Source organism: Cololabis saira, chromosome 11 (assembly GCF_033807715.1).
Source record: "Cololabis saira isolate AMF1-May2022 chromosome 11, fColSai1.1, whole genome shotgun sequence".
In the NCBI taxonomy this organism is placed as follows: Eukaryota; Metazoa; Chordata; class Actinopteri; order Beloniformes; family Belonidae; genus Cololabis; species Cololabis saira.
The window spans coordinates 45,831,738-45,854,839 of NC_084597.1; the positions used below are offsets into that span (position 1 = coordinate 45,831,738).

At 41.5% G+C, this 23,102-nt stretch overlaps 1 protein-coding gene and 5 non-coding genes across 6 annotated transcripts; 5 read left to right on the forward strand and 1 right to left on the reverse strand.

Annotated features, from left to right (window-relative positions):
• Positions 1 to 370: 370 nt before the first annotated feature.
• trnat-agu (transfer RNA threonine (anticodon AGU)) lies at positions 371 to 444 on the reverse strand. The gene has a single exon. It is a non-coding gene; the product is annotated as a tRNA-Thr (tRNA).
• A 4,771-nt stretch (positions 445 to 5,215) lies between these two features.
• LOC133454818 (E3 ubiquitin-protein ligase TRIM39-like) lies at positions 5,216 to 7,142 on the forward strand. The gene has a single exon (XM_061733544.1). It carries the CDS (start codon positions 5,220 to 5,222, stop codon positions 6,861 to 6,863), a length of 1,644 nt encoding a protein of 547 aa, XP_061589528.1. The 5' UTR covers positions 5,216 to 5,219; the 3' UTR covers positions 6,864 to 7,142.
• A 3,453-nt stretch (positions 7,143 to 10,595) lies between these two features.
• On the forward strand, positions 10,596 to 10,669 carry trnat-agu (transfer RNA threonine (anticodon AGU)). The gene has a single exon. It is a non-coding gene; the product is annotated as a tRNA-Thr (tRNA).
• Positions 10,670 to 11,808: 1,139 nt separating this feature from the next.
• Positions 11,809 to 11,882, forward strand: trnat-agu (transfer RNA threonine (anticodon AGU)). The gene has a single exon. It is a non-coding gene; the product is annotated as a tRNA-Thr (tRNA).
• Positions 11,883 to 19,373: 7,491 nt separating this feature from the next.
• On the forward strand, positions 19,374 to 19,447 carry trnat-agu (transfer RNA threonine (anticodon AGU)). The gene has a single exon. It is a non-coding gene; the product is annotated as a tRNA-Thr (tRNA).
• Positions 19,448 to 22,210: 2,763 nt separating this feature from the next.
• On the forward strand, positions 22,211 to 22,284 carry trnat-agu (transfer RNA threonine (anticodon AGU)). Its single transcript has one exon. It is a non-coding gene; the product is annotated as a tRNA-Thr (tRNA).
• Positions 22,285 to 23,102: the final 818 nt, after the last annotated feature.

Here is a 23,102-nt window from a genome sequence, read left to right on the forward strand (position 1 = left end):
TGAGTGTTTCTTCTTCGTATGTTCGTATGTACGTATGTACGTATGTGCATGTTTGATCCAGGCCTGGTTTACAACATCTTGAATTACATGCACAGTCTCCCAAACCAAGTAGAGACCTTTTTAAGTGAGGTCAAGCTCGGAAAGTAACTGACTGTCAGAAACACGTAAAGAAATACACATTTGGTCAAGAAGAATTGGAGGAGTACCCCACCTTGTGGCACGAGTGAAGAACAGCAAAGCATTAAAGTGACTCAAAGGAGAAAAACCAGACATTACGTCCCTCTCAAGCAGTCCACATCTCTTAGAAGAACTTGAATGTGTGAATTAACTATCTATAATCTTTTTCTCATCCAAAGACAGATGAGTCTAGAGGCTCTGCTGGGATTTGAACCCAGGATCTCCTGTTTACTAGACAGGTGCTTTGACCAACTAAGCCACAGGGCCTCCACAACCTCTCACTTACCTCGTCTCAGACATCAAAACAGTAAGACCTTTAGAGGTGTGACATGCTGGAATGAGAAACAGAAGCCATTGGTGGACCACACGTCCTAAAGGACAAGGCATCTGACTTTGGATAAGAAGGTTGAGAGTTTTAGTCCCTCTGTGGTTAAAGAGACTTGAGACAGTAAGTTCTAGTGTCCTACCTCACATTCACTCTTTACAGGTCACTTCAGTTTAGCTACCGTCTTATATACCTGCTACACATATTTACGTACTGGAAGGTCATGTTAGTCAATAATGGGACTGAGATCAGGGTTTGTGTTTGTTTTTTGTTTGTTTTTTACGTTATTTTTTTTTCATTATTTATTTGTATGTATTTTTTTCCTTTTTTAAATGATTCATTCAGGATTCCCTCCATCATCTGTTGACCTTCAGCGTCTGCGTCGGACAACTCTCCTGCGTCTGCGGGCGATGCGGGTCCTACGGACTCTCCGGCGCCTGCGGACGGGGCGAGAGCTCTGTCTGCGTCTGCGTGGCATTGTCAAAAGATGTGATGAGAACTAGTAAGAAGGAGTTCTATTTATAAACTCTGTTACAAGCTTGTTGATGGAATGGAATGTTAATGGAATTGATGACATCATATATTCTTCAATGGAATTAATGACATCATAACTTGATGACATCATATATTCTTCAATGGAATGAATGACATCATAACTTGATGACATCATATATTCTTCAATGGAATGAATGACCATATTATTTGGGGTTTTTGGTTTAGTTTTTACTTCATAACAGTGATGATGTCATAGAAAAAAAAGAAAGCAGATTTTTAATTACTTTAAATTACAAAATAGTGAATAAGAGAATGATGACTGTAATAAAACACATCTTACAGGGTTTTTAGCTGTGATTTCACCTGATAAGTCTGGAAACCGCCGCAGACAACAGTGATGTCACAGTCATGTATTGATCATTGATGTGTACAGTCATCTGACAATGATGGCAGGATGAAAACGTCCAATCATGTGCTAACAGTGGAATGATGATCTTCAGCAGTTTCTATTCTGGCTCAGAGGCCAGGGCTTTATGCTCTTATACACTTTCTAAACCCACGCTGACATTTGTGGAAATGCCTGTAAAAGCCTTCGTGAAGCTTCCTTAAAACAAGTCCAGAAAAAGTCATTAAAGGTAAAACAGAGACTTGCTTGGGTAAATGAAATCAGACTTAACTCTAGCAGTTAAATATAAAAACACACCAGCTCAGGAGAGCAGTATTATATATGTAGTGGATATGGGTAAATGAAACAGTATGTATGGATATGAATGAAAAGAAAAAAGTATATATGGTATTATAATAGTATATATAGTATAAGGTCATATATGAGGTGTACAACATTATTGACATCTCACCCAGAATGAAGCAGATCCAAGTCGTACAGTGAGATGTTTTTTATTCTGTTTTCCATTCATGTGTCCTCTGCCATTGTTGTAGGTTTTTAAAAATGATTATTGAAAATAACTGCAACAAAAAACAAACATACTTATTAAAAATAAAAACATTAATGTACAGTATCCACGGAGAAATGTCCAATTAAGATTATAACCAAAGCACAAAGGAGTTATAAATGAAGGTTTACTTTAGCCTCATGGATAGTGTTTGGCAGGGTATTATCTGTGGATCAGTGTGATGCAGGTGATACCCTCTGATTTTGAATTTAATTCTTAGATAAACTAGTTTCAACATCTGGGAGATAATTTGGGGTTAATGGTATTTGGCTGTGAATTATTCCTTGCTATTCCAATTATCTATTTTATTATTTATTTAATTATTATTTTATTGTATATTATACATGTATTATTTTATGTTTATTAATATCATTCTGAATGGTACCTGGTCCTTTGGTATTTAGTTGTGATGTTACATTCATTCAATGGGATCCCTGGCCATTCACCTTTATTATCTCAGTGTCAAACATGCAATGCCCTTAGTCTTCCACTAGAGGGACGCAATAAATTCAGTTGGGCCACACCTTCAGCCCCCTCCACCTACCAGCCGTACGTTGTTGCTCCTGGCTCTGACCTCCAGGTCCTCACATTTAGCGGTCAGCAACATTTCAAAATCAACACGGATCACAGACAGCAGTTCACTGAGGTCATCAAAAAAGTCTGCAAAGTATTTGGGGGCCTTTAAACCTTCACAAACAGGACTCTGGATGAGGCCTGCAGCTGTACAGCCACGTATTCAAAAGACTGAAACCTTCAAGGTGTTAACTCTTGACATTGAAATGATGAATTGAATAAGTCTGCAACCCCTCAGGTCCCCCGGCCCTGCCTGTGATACGTCCTCCCTGTTTCAGGAGACAGGATTTACTCTTTGGTTTTGCACCGAGACAGTTCCAGGGAGGATTATCCCTCCATGATTTGTTATAATGCACAGACTTTGCTGTGTGTTCGCTTGCTCATAGTGTCCAGAAGCTATCGCAGGTAATCTCACATGGAAAGAAGGAAAAAATCAGGGGAAAATCAGCATAAAATCAATAACATAAGCAAATCAAGCAGAGAGCAAGCAGAGGAAGTGTCTGAACTGTAAAGCAGCAGGAATGAGGAGGAATATAGTTTTATTGTCCGTACCGCCCAGTCATGATCTGAACTTTGAACATGTTCCAGTTAATTTAAGATAAACAACATTGTAAAGGTGAATGTTTGAACAACGAGCTGCAGACGAAGCTTCACTTCGTCTTAGTCATCACATCAACTCTGCTGTTTGACAATAATCCTGTAAATCAGAGGAAGGAACCAGAACAGAGGGAGGAAGGAGGAAAGTTCAAGTGTGACGGAGCAGAAATCCAGTCCAGAAGATTCCTGTTCGTCTCTGAAAGAAGGTCCAAGCGAGTCCATCGGGTTTTCCTCCACAACACAGCGGAGTCTCTGAAACACTGGTGAGTCCAGAAGAAAACATTTACTGTGTTTCTGTCAGCGGGACGACAAAACTTCAACTCAGTTTAGTTTCAATGTTATTCTGGAAAACTCAATCTGACTTTGGTCAAAGAACAGGAACATTTAGAGGAAAATGATTCACATGAAATAGTTCATTATTCTGAAGTCGTGAGATTAATAATCTAATAATCTAAATTTGTGTTGAGGAAACGTTCCTCCTTTTACTGTCGGACGGGTGTTTTCTCTGAGGATTCATGACATTCTTTGTTCTGTTTCCTTCTCTCTCGTTGTTTTTCTCTTCTTCATTTCATTATTGCAGCTTTGATGTTTCACACTATGGGGTAAATCCACAAAAGGATTGCGCGGCTTTTGCAGCCACTAAACCGGTGCAGATGACACAAAAAGAGAGCGTGTAATTCACTAATTCACAAAGCACCCGCAAAGGGCGAATAGCACCACAAACTGCGCTGCCAAGCAAATAGTGGCAGTCTGCGCCGGTGCCATTTGCATGCATGTAAATTAGGTAATATTCATACATTCGGCGCAAAATTGCCCCCTTTCTATGCAAATAAGCCTCATTGCAAAAACCGTATACCGTCACAAAGGCCAGCGCTATTTGCCACACGCAAAAATAGTGGAGCAAATACCGTCTTTCAGAAGTGTATAAAACTGCGCGCAAACTCACTCCTCACTCCCCATCTCTCTGTTTCTCTCTCTCTCTTCAATATCATTCAAGCCTGTGTGATACTGAATGATATTAAGGGTGAAATCTACATTCAGACATGACTGTAGACAGTCAGATCAAGTGGGGTTGTGGACTTATCTCGGATTTAAAAATAAAAATAACAGGATCTCAGGATTCATCCATACAGTAAAAGGGCTGCTTTATTACAAACAATTCCACCATATAAACATATAAATCTAGAATGTGTGTGTTTAACAGCTTAATAATGTCATCACATATCACAACATATATCAGACTTATAATAAAATAGCGCTGATCGTGTCCCTGTGAAGCTCAGCGTCAGTCAGGACTCTCAGCTGCTGCTGCAGATGCAGCCGCGGTGAGTAGGCTTGCCACCCTTCCCTTGAAATACGGAATTGTTACGTAATTGGGAATTATAATTCATATAAAACAGTTTATTCCGTATTTCACAATCGTCCCATGCACGTCTGTCACATACGCACACACTAGTTAAGCCTAATTATGCCTAAATAATGGTCTGCGTTAAATCGACGCAGAGCCTACGCCGTAGGGTTACGGCGTAGGGTACGCGGCGACGCGCACTGTACAGTGCGCCAGCCGCGTAACCTACGCCGTATGCTCTGCGTCGATTTAACGCGGAACCATAAATCATCGTTGAGCAGCACGGAGGGAGGAGGGAGAAGGGGGAGCGGGCTCACGTCCCATCTTCGCACAGTGTCTTGATGATTTGTAATACAGGCTGAGCCTACCGTTAGTTCTTAAACTGTAAAAAAGCTGGGGGGGGGGGGGGGCAAAAGCATGAGTTTGAAAAGTGGGGAGGGACGTTTTATTTTCACTCGCTTTATTTTTTTATTTCTGCAGTTTTCATTAGGCACCAATGTGTGTGCTGAAATATGGAGAACCATGGAAACAGCTCCACTCACTTACTGAGACAAGGGCAAATTGCACTCAGCCGCAAAACTTTATGGGCGTGTTTGCCCTGGTATATCATTAGAGCAAAATCTTTTGTGAATAGGACCTTAAGGCGGGGCAAATTGCGGGCGCAAATGCGGCGCAATTCACAGCGCTATTTGCGGGCGCAAACTATTCTTTGTGGATTTACCCCTTTCACTTTTGTTTCCAGAGAACCAACATGTCTGCTGGCAGCAACCTGAGATCTGCAGATCAGTTCCTGTGCTCCATCTGTCTGGACGTGTTCACTGATCCAGTCAGCACACCATGTGGACACAACTTCTGTAAAACCTGCATCACTCATTTCTGGGATGATAATGTTCTCTACAAGTGTCCCATATGTCAGGAGATGTTCTACACCAGACCTCAGCTGAAAGTCAACACCTTATTCAGAGAGATGGTTTCTGAGTTCAGACGTGAAGCTCAACAGAAATCCAGCAGCAGCAGCTCAGAGCAACAAGCTGCAGAACCAGGAGAAGTTCCCTGTGACGTCTGCACTGGAACCAGACTGAAGGCCCTGAAGTCCTGCCTGGTGTGTCTGCTGTCCTACTGTGAGACTCACCTGGAGCCTCATCTGACAGCTCCACGTCTGAAAAGACATCAGCTGGTGGAGCCTGTGGAGAACCTGGAGGACAGGATTTGTACGAAGCACGATAAACCTCTGGAGCTGTTCTGTAAGACCGACCAGACATGTGTCTGCACGCTCTGCCCTGTTTTAGACCACAAGACTCATGAGTTTGTTCCTCTGAGAGAAGAATATGAAGGAAAGAAGGCAAAGCTGCAGAAGACAGAGGCTGAGATTCAGCAGATGATCCAGAAGAGACGACTGAAGATTCAGGAGATCAGAGCGTCTCTGAAGATCAGTAACGATGCTGCAGACAGAGAGAAAGCAGAAGGTGTTCAGGTCTTCACTGATCTGAAGGAGTCTGTTGAGAGACGTCTGAAGGAGTTCATGAAGGAGATGGAAGACAAACAGAAAACTACAGAGAAACAGGCTGAAGACTTCATCAAAGATCTGGAACAGGAAATCTGTGAGCTGAAGAAGAGGAGCTCTGAGGTGGAGCAGCTCTCACGCTCTGAAGATCACCTCCATCTCCTCCAAAGATTCTCATCCCTGGAAGATGCTCCACCCACCAAGAACTGGACAGAGGTCAGAGTTCATCCACCTTCATATGAGGGGACTGTGGTGAGAGCTGTGGAGCAGCTGGAGAAGAACCTCAGAGAGAAGATGAAGAAGCTGTTTGAAGCTGAGCTGAGGAGGATCCAGCAGTTTGAAGCTGATGTGACTCTTGATCCTGATACAGCACATCCTAGACTCATCCTGTCTGAAGATGGAAAACAAGTGTATCATGTTGATGTGAAGAAGAATCTCCCAGATAATCCAGAGAGATTCTCTACATGCATTAATGTTTTAGGAAAACAGAGATTCTCTTCAGGCAGATTTTACTTTGGGGTTCAGTTTAAAGGAAAGACTGAGTGGACTTTAGGAGTGGCCAGAGAGTCGGTCAACAGGAAGGGAAGCATCACACTGAGACCTCAGGATGGTTACTGGACTGTTTGTCTGAGAGATGTAAACGAGTACATTGCTGCTAATGATCCTTCAGTCCGTCTCCATCTCAGTTCTCCTCCTGAGAAGTTGGGGGTGTTTGTGGATTATGAGGAGGGTCTGGTCTCCTTTCATGATGTAGATGCTGCAGCACTTCTCTACTCCTTTACTGGCTGCTCCTTCAGGGAGAAACTACACCCGTTCTTCAGTCCTGGTCCTAATCATGGAGGTAAAAACTCTGCTCCTCTGATCATCTGTCCTGTCAATCAAACTGTCTGATCTTTGATGTAATGAATCTTCATCAACTCTGAATGTTCATTGTGTGTGTGTGTGTGTGTGTGTGTGTGTGTGTGTGTGTGTGTGTGTGTGTGTGTGTGTGTGTGTGTGTGTGTGTGTGTGTGTGTGTGTGTGTGTGGTTCAGGTAGGAGTGTATGATCACATGATGTGACTTCATTTCTCATTGCAACCAAATATTCAATTAGAATGATGTAATTTGGATCAATTTCTATCATTTATTGGATATAAATGATATCCAATATCAATATTTTATATAGATTATTATATTAATATTTAATAGAGCAGAGAGAGGACTTTATTTGTATCTTTATTATAATTGTTTATATTAATTTAAGGAGACAGAGAAGGATCTTACAGACCACAAATAAGATGCACCTACTTGTGTGGTTCAAGGGTCATCCACCATGAATTACACTTCAATTTGATCAAAAAAACGCTCTGGTCCAATTATTCTTTGATAATACGTTAATAAGTTTTGTTCTTGTAAGTTTCAGTTAAGTTGTATTTTTGTGTCTGTAATGTGTAATGTGGAGTTATTTCACCTTTTCTTTTAACATATTCTGAATAATACACTTGAATTTGGTTAAATATTGTTAAGTTACCATTTAAGATTTAGACAAATTATTCTTCAGGTTTAAACTGGAAAATAGAAAATGGGTCAATTTACCCCCCGATGCAGATCAACTTGCCCTAAACTGGGCAAGTTGAGCCACAAGACGACTTTTCCTTGAGAAGTCATATTTTCATTGCCCGTTGTCATGGAGACGTTATTATCATTTCCATTGACAGGATCCTGAAATTAAGGTAGATGTTTCTTTTTTTTGATGGTGATGATGATAAGCAATGTACAATGAAACGATAATAATTTGAAAAAAAAGTTTCTGTCTATCTCTCTCTGCTTTTCTTTCACAAATGTGGGAATGATGGTCGAAACTTGTGTTAAAATGTACAAAACAGTGAAGTTTATTTTGCCTCGCCGGCCAGCAAACTCTGATTGCTCAGCACGCCTAAAGCTCTGATCCTAGAACCAACCCTGGATCATATTATTACATTTGTATGTTGTACTTCTATCTTTTTCCTGTTTTTTGTTCCTCCTCTTTTTAAAGGAACGTTTGAGTTTTTCCAGTCAAATGTAACATCATGTGATCTAATTGTAACATCTGTCTAAAGTGTGAATGATCCTACAATATCTGATGATGGAACGAGTGAAAACTGCTGGATTGTTGAAGTTTTTCCTGAATAAAGCAGAACTCTGTAATCTGTGTTTGTCTCTGATGTTACAGTTTTGATTTTGAAAAGCTCCATTTAAAGTTGCTTTTAGAGTCAGCGAGTGTTGGTTTAATTTACCAAATGTAATCAGATTACAATGCTGATTCACTCTGTTAGATAGTTGGTCTTGCAGGGGTTAAAACTTGTATAAATATCAACTCTTTTGACCAGAAATTCATGTTAAATTAACAACTGTGATGGAAATTCTTAGCTGAGAGTAACCAGTCACCAGCAGAACATGTTTTTACTGATAAATCTTTATTCAGTATAAGAGCACACTGGGACTGGAGAAGTCACGATGTTGGACTTTTGTTTTCCGAGGCGACCTGAAGGCATCACTGAAGCTGCACCGTAATTACTGATCCCTGTCTGTGGAGCTAGAATAATGTCAATATTCACAAATGTACAGGACGTTTCACTGGTGCACAGTTTTCTGAATCCATTTATATCAATTTCTGCTGGTGTTAGATTATCATTTAAAGACTTTTAGTCAAATTTAACTGATCTTTTAGTGAAAAGTGTGATATAGATGAATAGATGAATTACTTTGATCATTTTTAAAGACTAGTAACTCAGAATGATTTGTAACAAGATACAATGGCAAACAATTGTAATTTAAAAATATGGATTATAAAGGAATGAATACAATAAAATAATAATTAAATAAATAATAAAAAAGATAATTGTAATAGCAAGGAATAATTCACAGCCAAATACCATGAACCCCAAATTAGCTCCCAGATGTTGAAACTAGTTTATCTAAGAATTAAATTCAAAATCAGAGGGTATCACCTGCATCACACTGATCCACAGATAATACCCTGCCAAACACTATCCATGAGGCTAAATTAAACCTTCATTTATAACTCCTTTGTGCTTTGGTTATAATCTTAATTGGACATTTCTCCCTGGATACTGTACATTAATGTTTTTATTTTTAATAACTATGTTTGTTTTTTGTTGCAGTTATTTTCAATAATCATTTTTAAAAACCTACAACAATGGCAGAGGACACATGAATGGAAAACAGAATAAAAAACATCTCACTGTACGACTTGGATCTGCTTCATTCTGGGTGAGATGTCAATAATGTTGTACACCTCATATATGACCTTATACTATATATACTATTATAATACCATATATACTTTTTTCTTTTCATTCATATCCATACATACTGTTTAATTGACCCATATCCACTACATATATAATACTGCTCTCCTGAGCTGGTGTGTTTTTATATTTAACTGCTAGAGTTAAGTCTGATTTCATTTACCCAAGCAAGTCTCTGTTTTACCTTTAATGGCTTTTTCTGGACTTGTTTTAAGGAAGCTTCACGAAGGGTTTTACAGGCATTTCCACAAATGTCAGCGTGGGTTTAGAAAGTGTATAAGAGCATAAAGCCCTGGCCTCTGAGCCAGAATAGAAACTGCTGAAGATCATCATTCCACTGTTAGCACATGATTGGACGTTTTCATCCTGCCATCATTGTCAGATGACTGTACACATCAATGATCAATACATGACTGTGACATCACTGTTGTCTGCGGCGGTTTCCAGACTTATCAGGTGAAATCACAGCTAAAAACCCTGTAAGATGTGTTTTATTACAGTCATCATTCTCGTATTCACTATTTTGTAATTTAAAGTAATTAAAAGTCTGCTTTCTTTTTTTCTATGACACCATCAGTTATGAAGTAAAAACTAAACCAAAAAACCCCAAATAATATGATCATTAATTCCATTGAAGAAGATATGATGTCATCAAGTTATGATGTCATTAATTCCATTGAAGAAGATATGATGTCATCAAGTTATGATGTCATTCATTCCATTTAAGAATATATGATGTCATCAATTCCATTAACATTCCATTCCATCAACAAGCTTGTAACAGAGTTTATAAATAGAACTCCTTCTTACTAGTTCTCATCACATCTTTTGACAATGCCACGCAGACGCAGACAGAGCTCTCGCCCCGTCCGCAGGCGCCGGAGAGTCCGTAGGACCCGCGTCGCCCGCAGACGCAGGAGAGTTGTCCGACGCAGACGCTGAAGGTCAACAGATGAAAAATACATAAAAATAAATCATGAAAAAAAAAAATAACGTAAAAAAAAACAAAAAAACAAACCCAAACCCTGATCTTAGTCCCATTATTGACTAACATGACCTTCCAGTACGTAAATATGTGTAGCAGGTATAAGACGGTAGCTAAACTGAAGTGACCTGTAAAGAGTGAATGTGAGGTAGGACACTAGAACTTACTGTCTCTAGTCTCTTTAACCACAGAGGGACTAAAACTCTCAACCTTCTTATCCAAAGTCAGATCCTTGTCCTTTAGGACGTGTGGTCCACCAATGGTTTCTGTTTCTCATTCCAGCATGTCACACCTCTAAAGGTCTTACTGTTTTGATGTCTGAGACGAGGTAAGTGAGAGGTTGTGGAGGCCCTGTGGCTTAGTTGGTCAAAGCACCTGTCTAGTAAACAGGAGATCCTGGGTTCAAATCCCAGCAGAGCCTCTAGACTCATCTGTCTTTGGATGAGAAAAAGATGATAGATGTTTCATTCATTCATGGTTCAACCATGGTGGTGAAATGAAAAAATGACATGTAGCTTAAACAAAATAAAGGCACATTGAATGTTTCTTACCCAAAGTTAATTCACACATTCAAGTTCTTCTAAGAGATGTGGACTGCTTGAGAGGGAGGTAATGTCTGGTTCTTCTCCTTTTAGTCACTTTAATGCTTTGCTGTTCTTCACTCGTGCCACAAGGTGGGGTACTCCTCCAATTCTTCTTGACCAAACGTGTATTTCTTTACGTGGTGTGTCCGACAGTCAGTTACTTTCCAAGTTTGACCTCGCTTAAAAAGGTCAAGGACAAGTTTCACAAATGCACAGAACAATTCACACGTGCGTAGGACAAGATATACAAATGTATTTTCTATGCGCACACAAATATAACCTGATTTACAAACGTTTTTTTGTCTGTGAGCTGCGCTGGATTTGCGTGGGACTTTTAAGACTTCCCTGACGTGATCAATCCAAAAATACGTTTTTTTTTAACACAGAAGGATCTGCAACCAATCAGATGTCTTCCTTTGTTTCAGCCAATCATAAGAGCGCACCCCACGTGGGGGTCGCAGAGCAGTGGATAAAACACGACTTACTCGTAAACCAATCAGATTAAAGGGGCGGATACACCTGCCGTTTGAACTGCGTTAGCGCCGTTCGGTTAGAAAAGTGATTCAATATATGGAGTTGGTGGAGTAAAGATAAATAAACAAGACAGCAAACAGGATGGAGAGGAGATCACTCTTCTGCTTTTCTTGTGATCTCGGTAAAGAAAACAGCGTGATCAGAGATGGTTTGTCGGGCCGTTCAACCAGAGCCGTCGGGAGAGCTCTTCGTTCTGCCGATGCAGCAACCGATGACAAAAATACATTTGTGTATCTTGTCCTATGCACGTGTGAATTGTCCTGTGCATTTGTGAAACGGTGTGTGCATTTGTGAAACGGTGTGTGCATTTGCGGATCGGTGTGTGCATTTGTGCATTTTGTCCTGTGCATTTGTGAAATGGTGTGTGCATTTGCGAATTATGAGACCGTTCTAGCTCCATACTGTTTTGATGTCTGAGACGAGGTAAGTGAGAGGTTGTGGAGGCCCTGTGGCTTAGTTGGTCAAAGCACCTGTCTAGTAAACAGGAGATCCTGGGTTCAAATCCCAGCAGAGCCTCTAGACTCATCTGTGTTTGGATGAGAAAAAGATGATAGACGTCTCATTCATCCATGGTGGTGAAATGGAAAAATGACATGTAGCTTCAAAATAAAGAAAGGCATATTGAAGGTTTCTTAACCAAAGTTAATTCACACATTCCAGTCTTAAAGTTCTTCTAAGAGAAGTGGACTGCTTGAGAGGGAGGTAATGTCTGGTTCTTCTCCTTTAAAGGGGACATATTATGGCATTTAATGTATATTTTAAATAGGCTTTGAATGTCTTAAAAACAATTTTAAGCTTGTTTTTTCTACATAAATCAGAAATTCAGCCTGTGGGCCGTGTCTATAGTTTTACCGCTTCTAACCCCTTTTTCTGTGCTCCATTCTAAGGGAAGGGGGGGGGTATGATAATGAGGCTCTGCGCTGATTGGCTGCTTGAATGACGTGTAGGAGGGGAGGAGACAAAGCGTTGCTCCGGGCAGCGGCTGCGTAGCAAAGCGTGTCCACGGTTCTGCGTTAAATCGACGTGTACCCTACGCCGTAGGCTCTGTGTTGGTGTAACGCGGAACCATAAATCAGCCTTTAGTTCCCTGAAGAGGGAACGGGTCACCTCGTCTTCACACTAATTCACACAGGAAGACTGAATTTAATTTTAAACCCCCTCTTTCCTGGTTTAAATCGTTGGACTCATATGTTTCAAAATTTCTGTGGAAAAATAAAACTCCACGTATTAGTTTAAAGACATTGCAAAAATCCAAAGAATATGGAGGTTTAGAGTTACCTAATTTTCAGTATTACTTCATAGCCAATAAATTACAGTATATTGTAAAATGGTCAAAAGATCATCCTTTAGATCAGGGGTCGGCAACCTTTTTGACATGGCGTGCCAGTGTGAAATTTTCTTGTCAATGAATGTGCCATAATCAACAGCAGGCTAAAACAAAGTTACATTAAGGTATGACACAAAATACAAAAACATTTCCAACACACCTGGAATTATATTCTATACAGGCCACATGCAAGCATATTTTACAAGCATCAGAACAGCTTGTCCTAAAAAAAGAGGAAAATTCTTGACGCGGACGAGTGAGAGCGCAACGCACCCAAACCCTCTAGGGGGGTCCGGGGGCATGCCCCCCCGGAAAATTTTGAAAAATAGACTCAAAATGGTGCATTCTGGTGGTCTCAAAGCTCCATAATCACATCTTTTATCAATGCAAGAATACACACAAAAAATCAGAATTTTTGCAAAGAATGATGCATTTTGATAACATAATAACACGTTCATCATCATGGGTAATTCTTCATGCATGAATAAATCTTGAAATCAAGATAATCATATCTTAAACTTCTACAATGGCCAGAATCCCCCTTTCACACCTAAATTAATTGACAAAACTACAAAAGACAAGCAGCTCCTTGTCTTTCAGAACTGTAGTGTGGAACTCTGAACAGGTCTGCTCAAAGTTCAGTGATGAGGAGCTCCACTGAACTATTTGTTATAATTTTGATTATTTAATTCTTTATTGATTTCATAAAATATTCAAATTTTTTGAGATTTTTTATTTGGGGTTTTCATTAGCTGTGGGCCATAATCATTAAAATTATAACAAATAAAGGCTTGAAATATCTCACTTTGCATGTAGTGGGAAATAATATATTTGTTTCACCTTTAGTTGAATTTATTGAAACTAATTAAGTTTAGCAATATATTCTAATTTTCCGACCTTCAGTTGTATATTATGACCAATAAATAAGAGCATAATAAATGTCCCGTATCACACCATATCAAGCTCAGGGGATGTTTCAGGTATGAGGAACTCTGCAACAGATGCCTGGCTCCTCTGAGACGTTATATTACGTTTGTGGAGGTTCCTGCAGCATGCTGCCTGACACACCTCTGGGAGACCTCTGTTTCCTCTTTAGGACCAGGTGGGGTGTCTGGAGCCTCTTTTAGGACGAGGTGGGGTGTCTGGAGCCTCTGGAGACATCTTGACTTGACTTTTTTTTTTGTTTAAAGCCGCGCGTGTCGGTGCAGTCAGCAGCAGTGAGAGGTAAAGGCTGATTTATGAGTCTGCGTCAGACCAACGCAGAACCTACGCCGTACGTTGCGGGTCGCCGCGTACTCTACGGCGTAGGCTCTGCGTCGATTTAACGCGGAACCATAAATGAGGCTTAACTAGGCAACGGAGCGCAAAGGGGTTCCGTATTGGTTCAATACGGAACGCAACTTTTAATTCCCAATTACGTAACAATTCCGTATTTCAAGGGGCGGGTGGCAAGCCCACACTCATCTCTGCACAGCCTACCTGCTGCAAAAAAGCAGTGCTGCTGCTTTTTTGTCCCGCTGCAAAAATGTGTTTTAAACTGAGCTGCCGCTCCTCTTCATTTCTGCTGCTGCCGCGTCCTGGCTGTCTGTCTGTGAAGGCTGATTTATGGTACTGCGTTAAATCGACGCAGAACCTACGCCGTAACCCTACTTTTTTATTTTTTTTTTCCCGTTCCGCGGAAACCGCGGACATTTTTTGCTGAGACCAACCGAGCGGGCCTTTTCCAGTGTGCCAATGATTATGCCGCCGCGTGCCAATCATGGCACGCGTGCCTGAGGTTGCCGACCCCTGCTTTAGATAGTCAATGGCTGGACTCAGAGCAAGTGTTTTGCAACGAACTAGAAATCTCAGAGTTACCATTCATTAGTCAAAGTATCAAACATCATCAATGTTTCAAAAGCATTAATATTAGCACAACTTTATCAGCTTGGTGGGAATTTCTTAAAGTAGCTAAAATTTCACTTTTTCCATGTGACCGTACACCCATATGGAACAACCCAGACATCGTGAAAAATGATAAAAAGATGGTTAACTTCGTTCAATGGAGAGATCAAGGAATACGGTATTTACAGCACGTAATTGTAGGAGGACAGTTTGTACCTTTCAATACACTTATTGTTCAATACGGAGTTAGCAGGAATACATTTTTAGAGTATCAACAACTTAAGGCCATAATAAATAAAACATACAAAATTAGCCAATTAGATTTACAACTTCCCCCTAAGATAACAGATTTATTGAATCTAAGCACTTTAAAGTTGTTATCAAAACTCTACAGGTTAGTGTCTAAACTGGACGATTCAGTCTCTCTCCCGATCTCCAAGTGGGAGGCGGATCTCTCTCTTAATACCGACCAGTTTTCTTGGTCACAAATATGCTTAAATACGTTTACTATGACTAAAAACCCAAACTTACAACTTATACAGTACAAAGTTCTTCATAGAATACATTATACTGGACAAAGGATGTTCCAGATGGGCTTTGTCACCTCTAATATCTGTTCACAGTGCACAGAGAACACCCCAGATAATTATATGCATGCTTTATGGTTCTGTACACCGGTACAGAGGTTCTGGAAGGAGATTTGTGAGGATTTATCCACATGGATCAACCACAGAATCCCAGTGTGCCCCACGGTATGTATATTAGGTCACCTGGGAGACACTCAAATAGATCCTAATTGGACACACCGGGTTCTCACTGCCTTATGTATTGCAAAGAAAACCATTCTAGTAAATTGGAAACAAAAATCCAGGTTATGTATCAACCATTTTAGGAATCTTTTATCAGATCATATTAGTAGTGAGATAATGTCTGCCTCCACTGAACAACATTCGGCTGAATTACACTCTCTGTGGTCCCCTATTATTGGCTTCGTTACCTAGTGGGGGCGGGGGGGGGGGTGATCTCGTAGCCCTTGGGGTTGGGGGTCGGCTTGGGGGGTCTGGGGCGCGGGCCTCCGGTGGCCCCTGCGGGGCGGTGGGGGGGGCCGCGGGGCCCTGTCCCTGGCCGGTGGGGGCCTTGGGGGCCTGTGGGGGGGGTTGCCTCATGGCGGTGGGGGGGGTGGCTGGGGGGACTCGGGCGGGGGGCTGTGGCTTGGGCGTCTCCGGGTCTCTTTCTTTTTTTTCTATGACATCATCACTGTTATGAAGTAAAAACTAAACCAAAACCCCCAAATAATATGGTCATCAATTCCATTGAAGAAGATATGATGTCATCAAGTTATGATGTCATTAATTCCATTTAAGAATATATGATGTCATCAAGTTATGATGTCATCAATTCCATTGAAGAAGATATGATGTCATCAATTCCATGAACCGTTCCATTCCATCAACAAGCTTGTAACAGAGTTTATAAATAGAACTCCTTCTTACTAGTTCTCATCACATCTTTTGACAATGCCACGCAGACGCAGACAGAGCTCTCGCCCCGTCCGCAGGCGCCGGAGAGTCCGTAGGACCCGCGTCGCCCGCAGACGCAGGAGAGCTGTCCAACGCAGACGCTGAAGGTCAACAGATGATGGAGGGAATCCTGAATGAATGATTTAAAAAAGGAAAAAAATACATAAAAATAAATCATGAAAAAAAAATAACGTAAAAAAAAACAAAAAACAAACACAAACCCTGATCTTAGTCACTTGAACCTGTTTTGTATTGGTTCAAGTGACCTGTAAAAAGTGAATGTGAGGTAGGACACTAGAACTCACTGTTCTAGAGGTTGTGGAGGCCCTGTGGCTTAGTTGGTCAAAGCACCTGTCTAGTAAACAGGAGGTCCTGGGTTCAGTTTATACATGTTCAGTTTATACATGCAGCCGTTGGGAAGTATAATCCAGAATCACGGCATACAATTTCATTGTTATGCTGATGATACGCAGCTCTATTTGTCTATGAAGCCGGATGAAACAGAACCGTTAGTTAAACTTCAGGCATGTCTTAGGGACATCAAGGACTGGATGTCCAGAAATTTCCTGCTTCTAAATTCAGATAAAACAGAGGTTATCATTCTTGGTCCAGAGCATCTTAGGAAGGGATTAGATGGTGTTGCGATGGCTTCCAGTGCAACTGTGAGAAATCTTGGTGTTATTTTCGATCAGGATTTGTCGTTTAAACCATATGTCAATCAGGTTTGTAAAATAGCCTTTTTCCATCTCCGTAATATTGCAAAGATTAGGAAAATCCTCTCACAGAGTGATGCAGAAAAACTAGTTCATGCGTTTGTATCTTCTAGACTAGATTACTGTAATGTGTTGTTAGCAGGATGTCCAAGTAATTTGCTGAATAGGCTCCAGCTGATCCAAAATGCAGCAGCACGAGTACTGACAGGAATTAGCAGGAGAGACCACGTCTCTCCAGTGTTAGCGTCGCTCCATTGGTTACCCGTAAAATTCAGAATCCAATTTAAAATTTTATTACTTGCGTATAAAGCCCAAAACGGCTTAGCTCCGCATTATTTGCAAGACCTGATAGTGCCTTATGTTCCTGTCAGAGCTCTCCGTTCTCAGAGTGCAGGTTTACTCGTAGTTCCTAGAGTATCTAAATGTAGATTTGGAGGGCGGGCGTTCTGCTATCAGGCGCCACTACTATGGAACCAACTTCCAATCTGGGTTAAGGGGGCTGACACCACCTCCACCTTTAAAACTAAACTTAAAACATTTCTGTTTAGTAAAGCCTATAGTTAGTGTTTAGTAAACCTCTAGCTGGTTTGGTAAATCTCTAGGTAGTGTAAACTTTAGTGTGTCAGAGTCGCTCCTGTGGTTTCTTGTGCTGGCCCCCCCTTCTCCTCCCTTTTCTCTCTTTTGTCCATGTTGCAGCATCCTTTGCCGGACACCGGAACCTGCAGTGTGGGAGTGAGGGGGGCAGGGTAACGGCCCCTTTTGGGCGGGGGAGAATGTTCGTCCCTCAAGACTCCTCTCCCTGGCCCTGCCCCTTCTCAACCTTTCCCCGACCCTGCACCCCAACCTGGGACTTGATGATTGGGCCGGAGCTTCGGGAGCTGCGTGCTGGCCTGCGGTCCCCACCCCTGGTCATCCCGTTGCTGGCCCCCCCTTCTCCTCCCTTTTCTCTCTTTTGTCCTGCAGGTGGCCGTGGGTGGCTTGTAGCTTGCATTACGGAGCACAAGTCTTTTCCTGACCCTGCACCCCAACCTGGGACTTGCTGATTGGGCCGGAGCTTCGGGAGCTGTGTGCTGGCCTGCGGTCCCCACCCCCGGTCATCCCGTTGCTGCTTCCACCTGCCTGCTGTGCTGTTGCCGTCCCTGACCCACCAGTCTGGCCCTCGGCAGGAGGGTCCCCCCTGATGAGCCTGGTCCTGCTCAAGGTTTCTTCCCTCCTAAAGGGGAGTTTTTCCTTGCCACTGTTTGGCTTAAGGTTTTTCTCCCACTAGGGGAGTTTTTACCTGCCATTGTTTATGTAATAACTGCTCGGGGGTCATGTTCTGGGTATGGGTCTCTGTAAAGCGTCTAGAGACAACTCTGTTGTATTAGACGCTATATAAATAAAATTGAATTGAAAATTGAATTGGGTTCAAATCCCAGCAGAGCTTCTAGACTCATCTGTGTATTGATGAGAAAAAGATTATAGATGTCTCATTCATTCATGGTTCAACCATATGGTGAAATGAAAAAATGACATGTAGCTTAAACAAAATAAAGGCACATTGAATGTTTCTTACCCAAAGTTAATTCGCACATTCAAGTTCTTCTAAGAGATGTGGCCTGCTTGAGAGGGAGGTAATGTCTGGTTCTTCTCCTTTTAGTCACTTTAATGCTTTGCTGTTCTTCACTCGTGCCACAAGGTGGGGTACTCCTTCAATTCTTCTTGACCAAATGTGTATTTCTTTACGTGGTGTTTCTGACAGTCAGTTACTTTCCAAGTTTGACCTCACTTAAAAAGGTCAAGGACAAGTTTCACAAATACACAGAACAATTCACACGTGCGTAGGACAAGATATACAAATGTATTTTCTATGCGCACACAAATATAACCTGATTTACAAACGTTTTTTTGTCTGTGAGCTGCGCTGGATTTGCGTGGGACTTTTAAGACTTCCCTGACGTGATCAATCCAAAAATACGTTTTTTTTTAACACAGAAGGATCTTCAACCAATCAGATGTCTTCCTTTGTTTCAGCCAATCATAAGAGCGCACCCCACGTGGGGGACACAGAGCAGTGGATAAAACACGACTTACTCTAAACCAATCAGATTAAAGGGGCTGATACACCTGCCGTTTGAACTGCGTTAGCGCCATTCGGTTAGAAAAGTGATTCAATATATGGAGTTGGTGGAGTAAAGATAAATAAACAAGACAGCAAACAGGATGGAGAGGAGATCACTCTTCTGCTTTTCTTGTGATCTCGGTAAAGAAAACAGCGCGATCAGAGATGGTTTGTCCGGCCGTTCAACCAGAGCCGTCGGGAGAGCTCTTCGTTCTGCCGATGCAGCAACCGATGACAAAAATACATTTGTGTATCTTGTCTTACGCACGTGTGAATTGTCCTGTGCATTTGTGAAACGGTGTGTGCATTTGTGAAACGGTGTGTGCATTTGCGGATCGGTGTGTGCATTTGTGCATTTTGTCCTGTGCATTTGTGAAATGGTGTGTGCATTTGCGAATTATGAGACCGTTCTAGCTCCATACTGTTTTGATGTCTGAGACGAGGTAAGTGAGAGGTTGTGGAGGCCCTGTGGCTTAGTTGGTCAAAGCACCTGTCTAGTAAACAGGAGATCCTGGGTTCAAATCCCAGCAGAGCCTCTAGACTCATCTGTGTTTGGATGAGAAAAAGATGATAGACGTCTCATTCATCCATGGTGGTGAAATGGAAAAATGACATGTAGCTTCAAAATAAAGAAAGGCATATTGAAGGTTTCTTAACCAAAGTTAATTCACACATTCCAGTCTTAAAGTTCTTCTAAGAGAAGTGGACTGCTTGAGAGGGAGGTAATGTCTGGTTCTTCTCCTTTAAAGGGGACATATTATGGCATTTAATGTATATTTTAAATAGGCTTTGAATGTCTTAAAAACAATTTTAAGCTTGTTTTTTCTACATAAATCAGAAATTCAGCCTGTGGGCCGTGTCTATAGTTTTACCGCTTCTAACCCCTTTTTCTGTGCTCCATTCTAAAGGAAGGGGGGGGTATGATAATGAGGCTCTGCGCTGATTGGCTGCTTGAATGACGTGTAGGAGGGGAGGAGACAAAGCGTTGCTCCGGGCAGCGGCTGCGTAGCAAAGCGTGTCCACGGTTCTGCGTTAAATCGACGTGTACCCTACGCCGTAGGCTCTGTGTTGGTGTAACGCGGAACCATAAATCAGCTTTTAGTTCCCTGAAGAGGGAACGGGTCACCTCGTCTTCACACTAATTCACACAGGAAGACTGAATTTAATTTTAAACCCCCTCTTTCCTGGTTTAAATCGTTGGACTCATATGTTTCAAAATTTCTGTGGAAAAATAAAACTCCACGTATTAGTTTAAAGACATTGCAAAAATCCAAAGAATATGGAGGTTTAGAGTTACCTAATTTTCAGTATTACTTCATAGCCAATAAATTACAGTATATTGTAAAATGGTCAAAAGATCATCCTTTAGATAGTCAATGGCTGGACTCAGAGCAAGTGTTTTGCAACGAACTAGAAATCTCAGAGTTACCATTCATTAGTCAAAGTATCAAACATCATCAATGTTTCAAAAGCATTAATATTAGCACAACTTTATCAGCTTGGTGGGAATTTCTTAAAGTAGCTAAAATTTCACTTTTTCCATGTGACCGTACACCCATATGGAACAACCCAGACATCGTGAAAAATGATAAAAAGATGGTTAACTTCGTTCAATGGAGAGATCAAGGAATACGGTATTTACAGCACGTAATTGTAGGAGGACAGTTTGTACCTTTCAATACACTTATTGTTCAATACGGAGTTAGCAGGAATACATTTTTAGAGTATCAACAACTTAAGGCCATAATAAATAAAACATACAAAATTAGCCAATTAGATTTACAACTTCCCCCTAAGATAACAGATTTATTGAATCTAAGCACTTTAAAGTTGTTATCAAAACTCTACAGGTTAGTGTCTAAACTGGACGATTCAGTCTCTCTCCCGATCTCCAAGTGGGAGGTGGATCTCTCTCTTAATACCGACCAGTTTTCTTGGTCACAAATATGCTTAAATACGTTTACTATGACTAAAAACCCAAACTTACAACTTATACAGTACAAAGTTCTTCATAGAATACATTATACTGGACAAAGGATGTTCCAGATGGGCTTTGTCACCTCTAATATCTGTTCACAGTGCACAGAGAACACCCCAGATAATTATATGCATGCTTTATGGTTCTGTACACCGGTACAGAGGTTCTGGAAGGAGATTTGTGAGGATTTATCCACATGGATCAACCACAGAATCCCAGTGTGCCCCACGGTATGTATATTAGGTCACCTGGGAGACACTCAAATAGAACCTAATTGGACACACCGGGTTCTCACTGCCTTATGTATTGCAAAGAAAACCATTCTAGTAAATTGGAAACAAAAATCCAGGTTATGTATCAACCATTTTAGGAATCTTTTATCAGATCATATTAGTAGTGAGATAATGTCTGCCTCCACTGAACAACATTCGGCTGAATTACACTCTCTGTGGTCCCCTATTATTGGCTTCGTTACCTAGTGGGGGCGGGGGGGTGGTGATCTCGTAGCCCTTGGGGTTGGGGGTCGGCTTGGGGGGTCTGGGGCGCGGGCCTCCGGTGGCCCCTGCGGGGCGGTGGGGGGGGCCGCGGGGCCCTGTCCCTGGCCGGTGGGGGCCTTGGGGGCCTGTGGGGGGGGTTGCCTCATGGCGGTGGGGGGGGTGGCTGGGGGGGCTCGGGCGGGGGGCTGTGGCTTGGGCGTCTCCGGGTCTCTTTCTTTTTTTTCTATGACATCATCACTGTTATGAAGTAAAAACTAAACCAAAAACCCCAAATAATATGGTCATTAATTCCATTGAAGAAGATATGATGTCATCAAGTTATGATGTCATTAATTCCATTTAAGAATATATGATGTCATCAAGTTATGATGTCATTAATTCCATTGAAGAAGAAATGATGTCATCAATTCCATGAACCATTCCATTCCATCAACAAGCTTGTAACAGAGTTTATAAATAGAACTACTTCTTACTAGTTCTCATCACATCTTTTGACAATGCCACGCAGACGCAGACAGAGCTCTCGCCCCGTCCGCAGGCGCCGGAGAGTCCGTAGGACCCGCGTCGCCCGCAGACGCAGGAGAGTTGTCCGACGCAGACGCTGAAGGTCAACAGATGATGGAGGGAATCCTGAATGAATGATTTAAAAAAGGAAAAAAATACATAAAAATAAATCATGAAAAAAAAAATAACGTAAAAAAAAACAAAAAACAAACACAAACCCTGATCTTAGTCACTTGAACCTGTTTTGTATTGGTTCAAGTGACCTGTAAAAAGTGAATGTGAGGTAGGACACTAGAACTCACTGTTCTAGAGGTTGTGGAGGCCCTGTGGCTTAGTTGGTCAAAGCACCTGTCTAGTAAACAGGAGATCCTGGGTTCAAATCCCAGCAGAGCCTCTAGACTCATCTGTGTATTGATGAGAAAAAGATTATAGATGTCTCATTCATTCATGGTTCAACCATATGGTGAAATGAAAAAATGACATGTAGCTTAAACAAAATAAAGGCACATTGAATGTTTCTTACCCAAAGTTAATTCGCACATTCAAGTTCTTCTAAGAGATGTGGACTGCTTGAGAGGGAGGTAATGTCTGGTTCTTCTCCTTTTAGTCACTTTAATGCTTTGCTGTTCTTCACTCGTGCCACAAGGTGGGGTACTCCTCCAATTCTTCTTGACCAAATGTGTATTTCTTTACGTGGTGTTTCTGACAGTCAGTTACTTTCCAAGTTTGACCTCACTTAAAAAGGTCAAGGACAAGTTTCACAAATACACAGAACAATTCACACGTGCGTAGGACAAGATATACAAATGTATTTTCTATGCGCACACAAATATAACCTGATTTACAAACGTTTTTTTGTCTGTGAGCTGCGCTGGATTTGCGTGGGACTTTTAAGACTTCCCTGACGTGATCAATCCAAAAATACGTTTTTTTTTAACACAGAAGGATCTTCAACCAATCAGATGTCTTCCTTTGTTTCAGCCAATCATAAGAGCGCACCCCACGTGGGGGACGCAGAGCAGTGGATAAAACACGACTTACTCGTAAACCAATCAGATTAAAGGGGCGGATACACCTGCCGTTTGAACTGCGTTAGCGCCGTTCGGTTAGAAAAGTGATTCAATATATGGAGTTGGTGGAGTAAAGATAAATAAACAAGACAGCAAACAGGATGGAGAGGAGATCACTCTTCTGCTTTTCTTGTGATCTCGG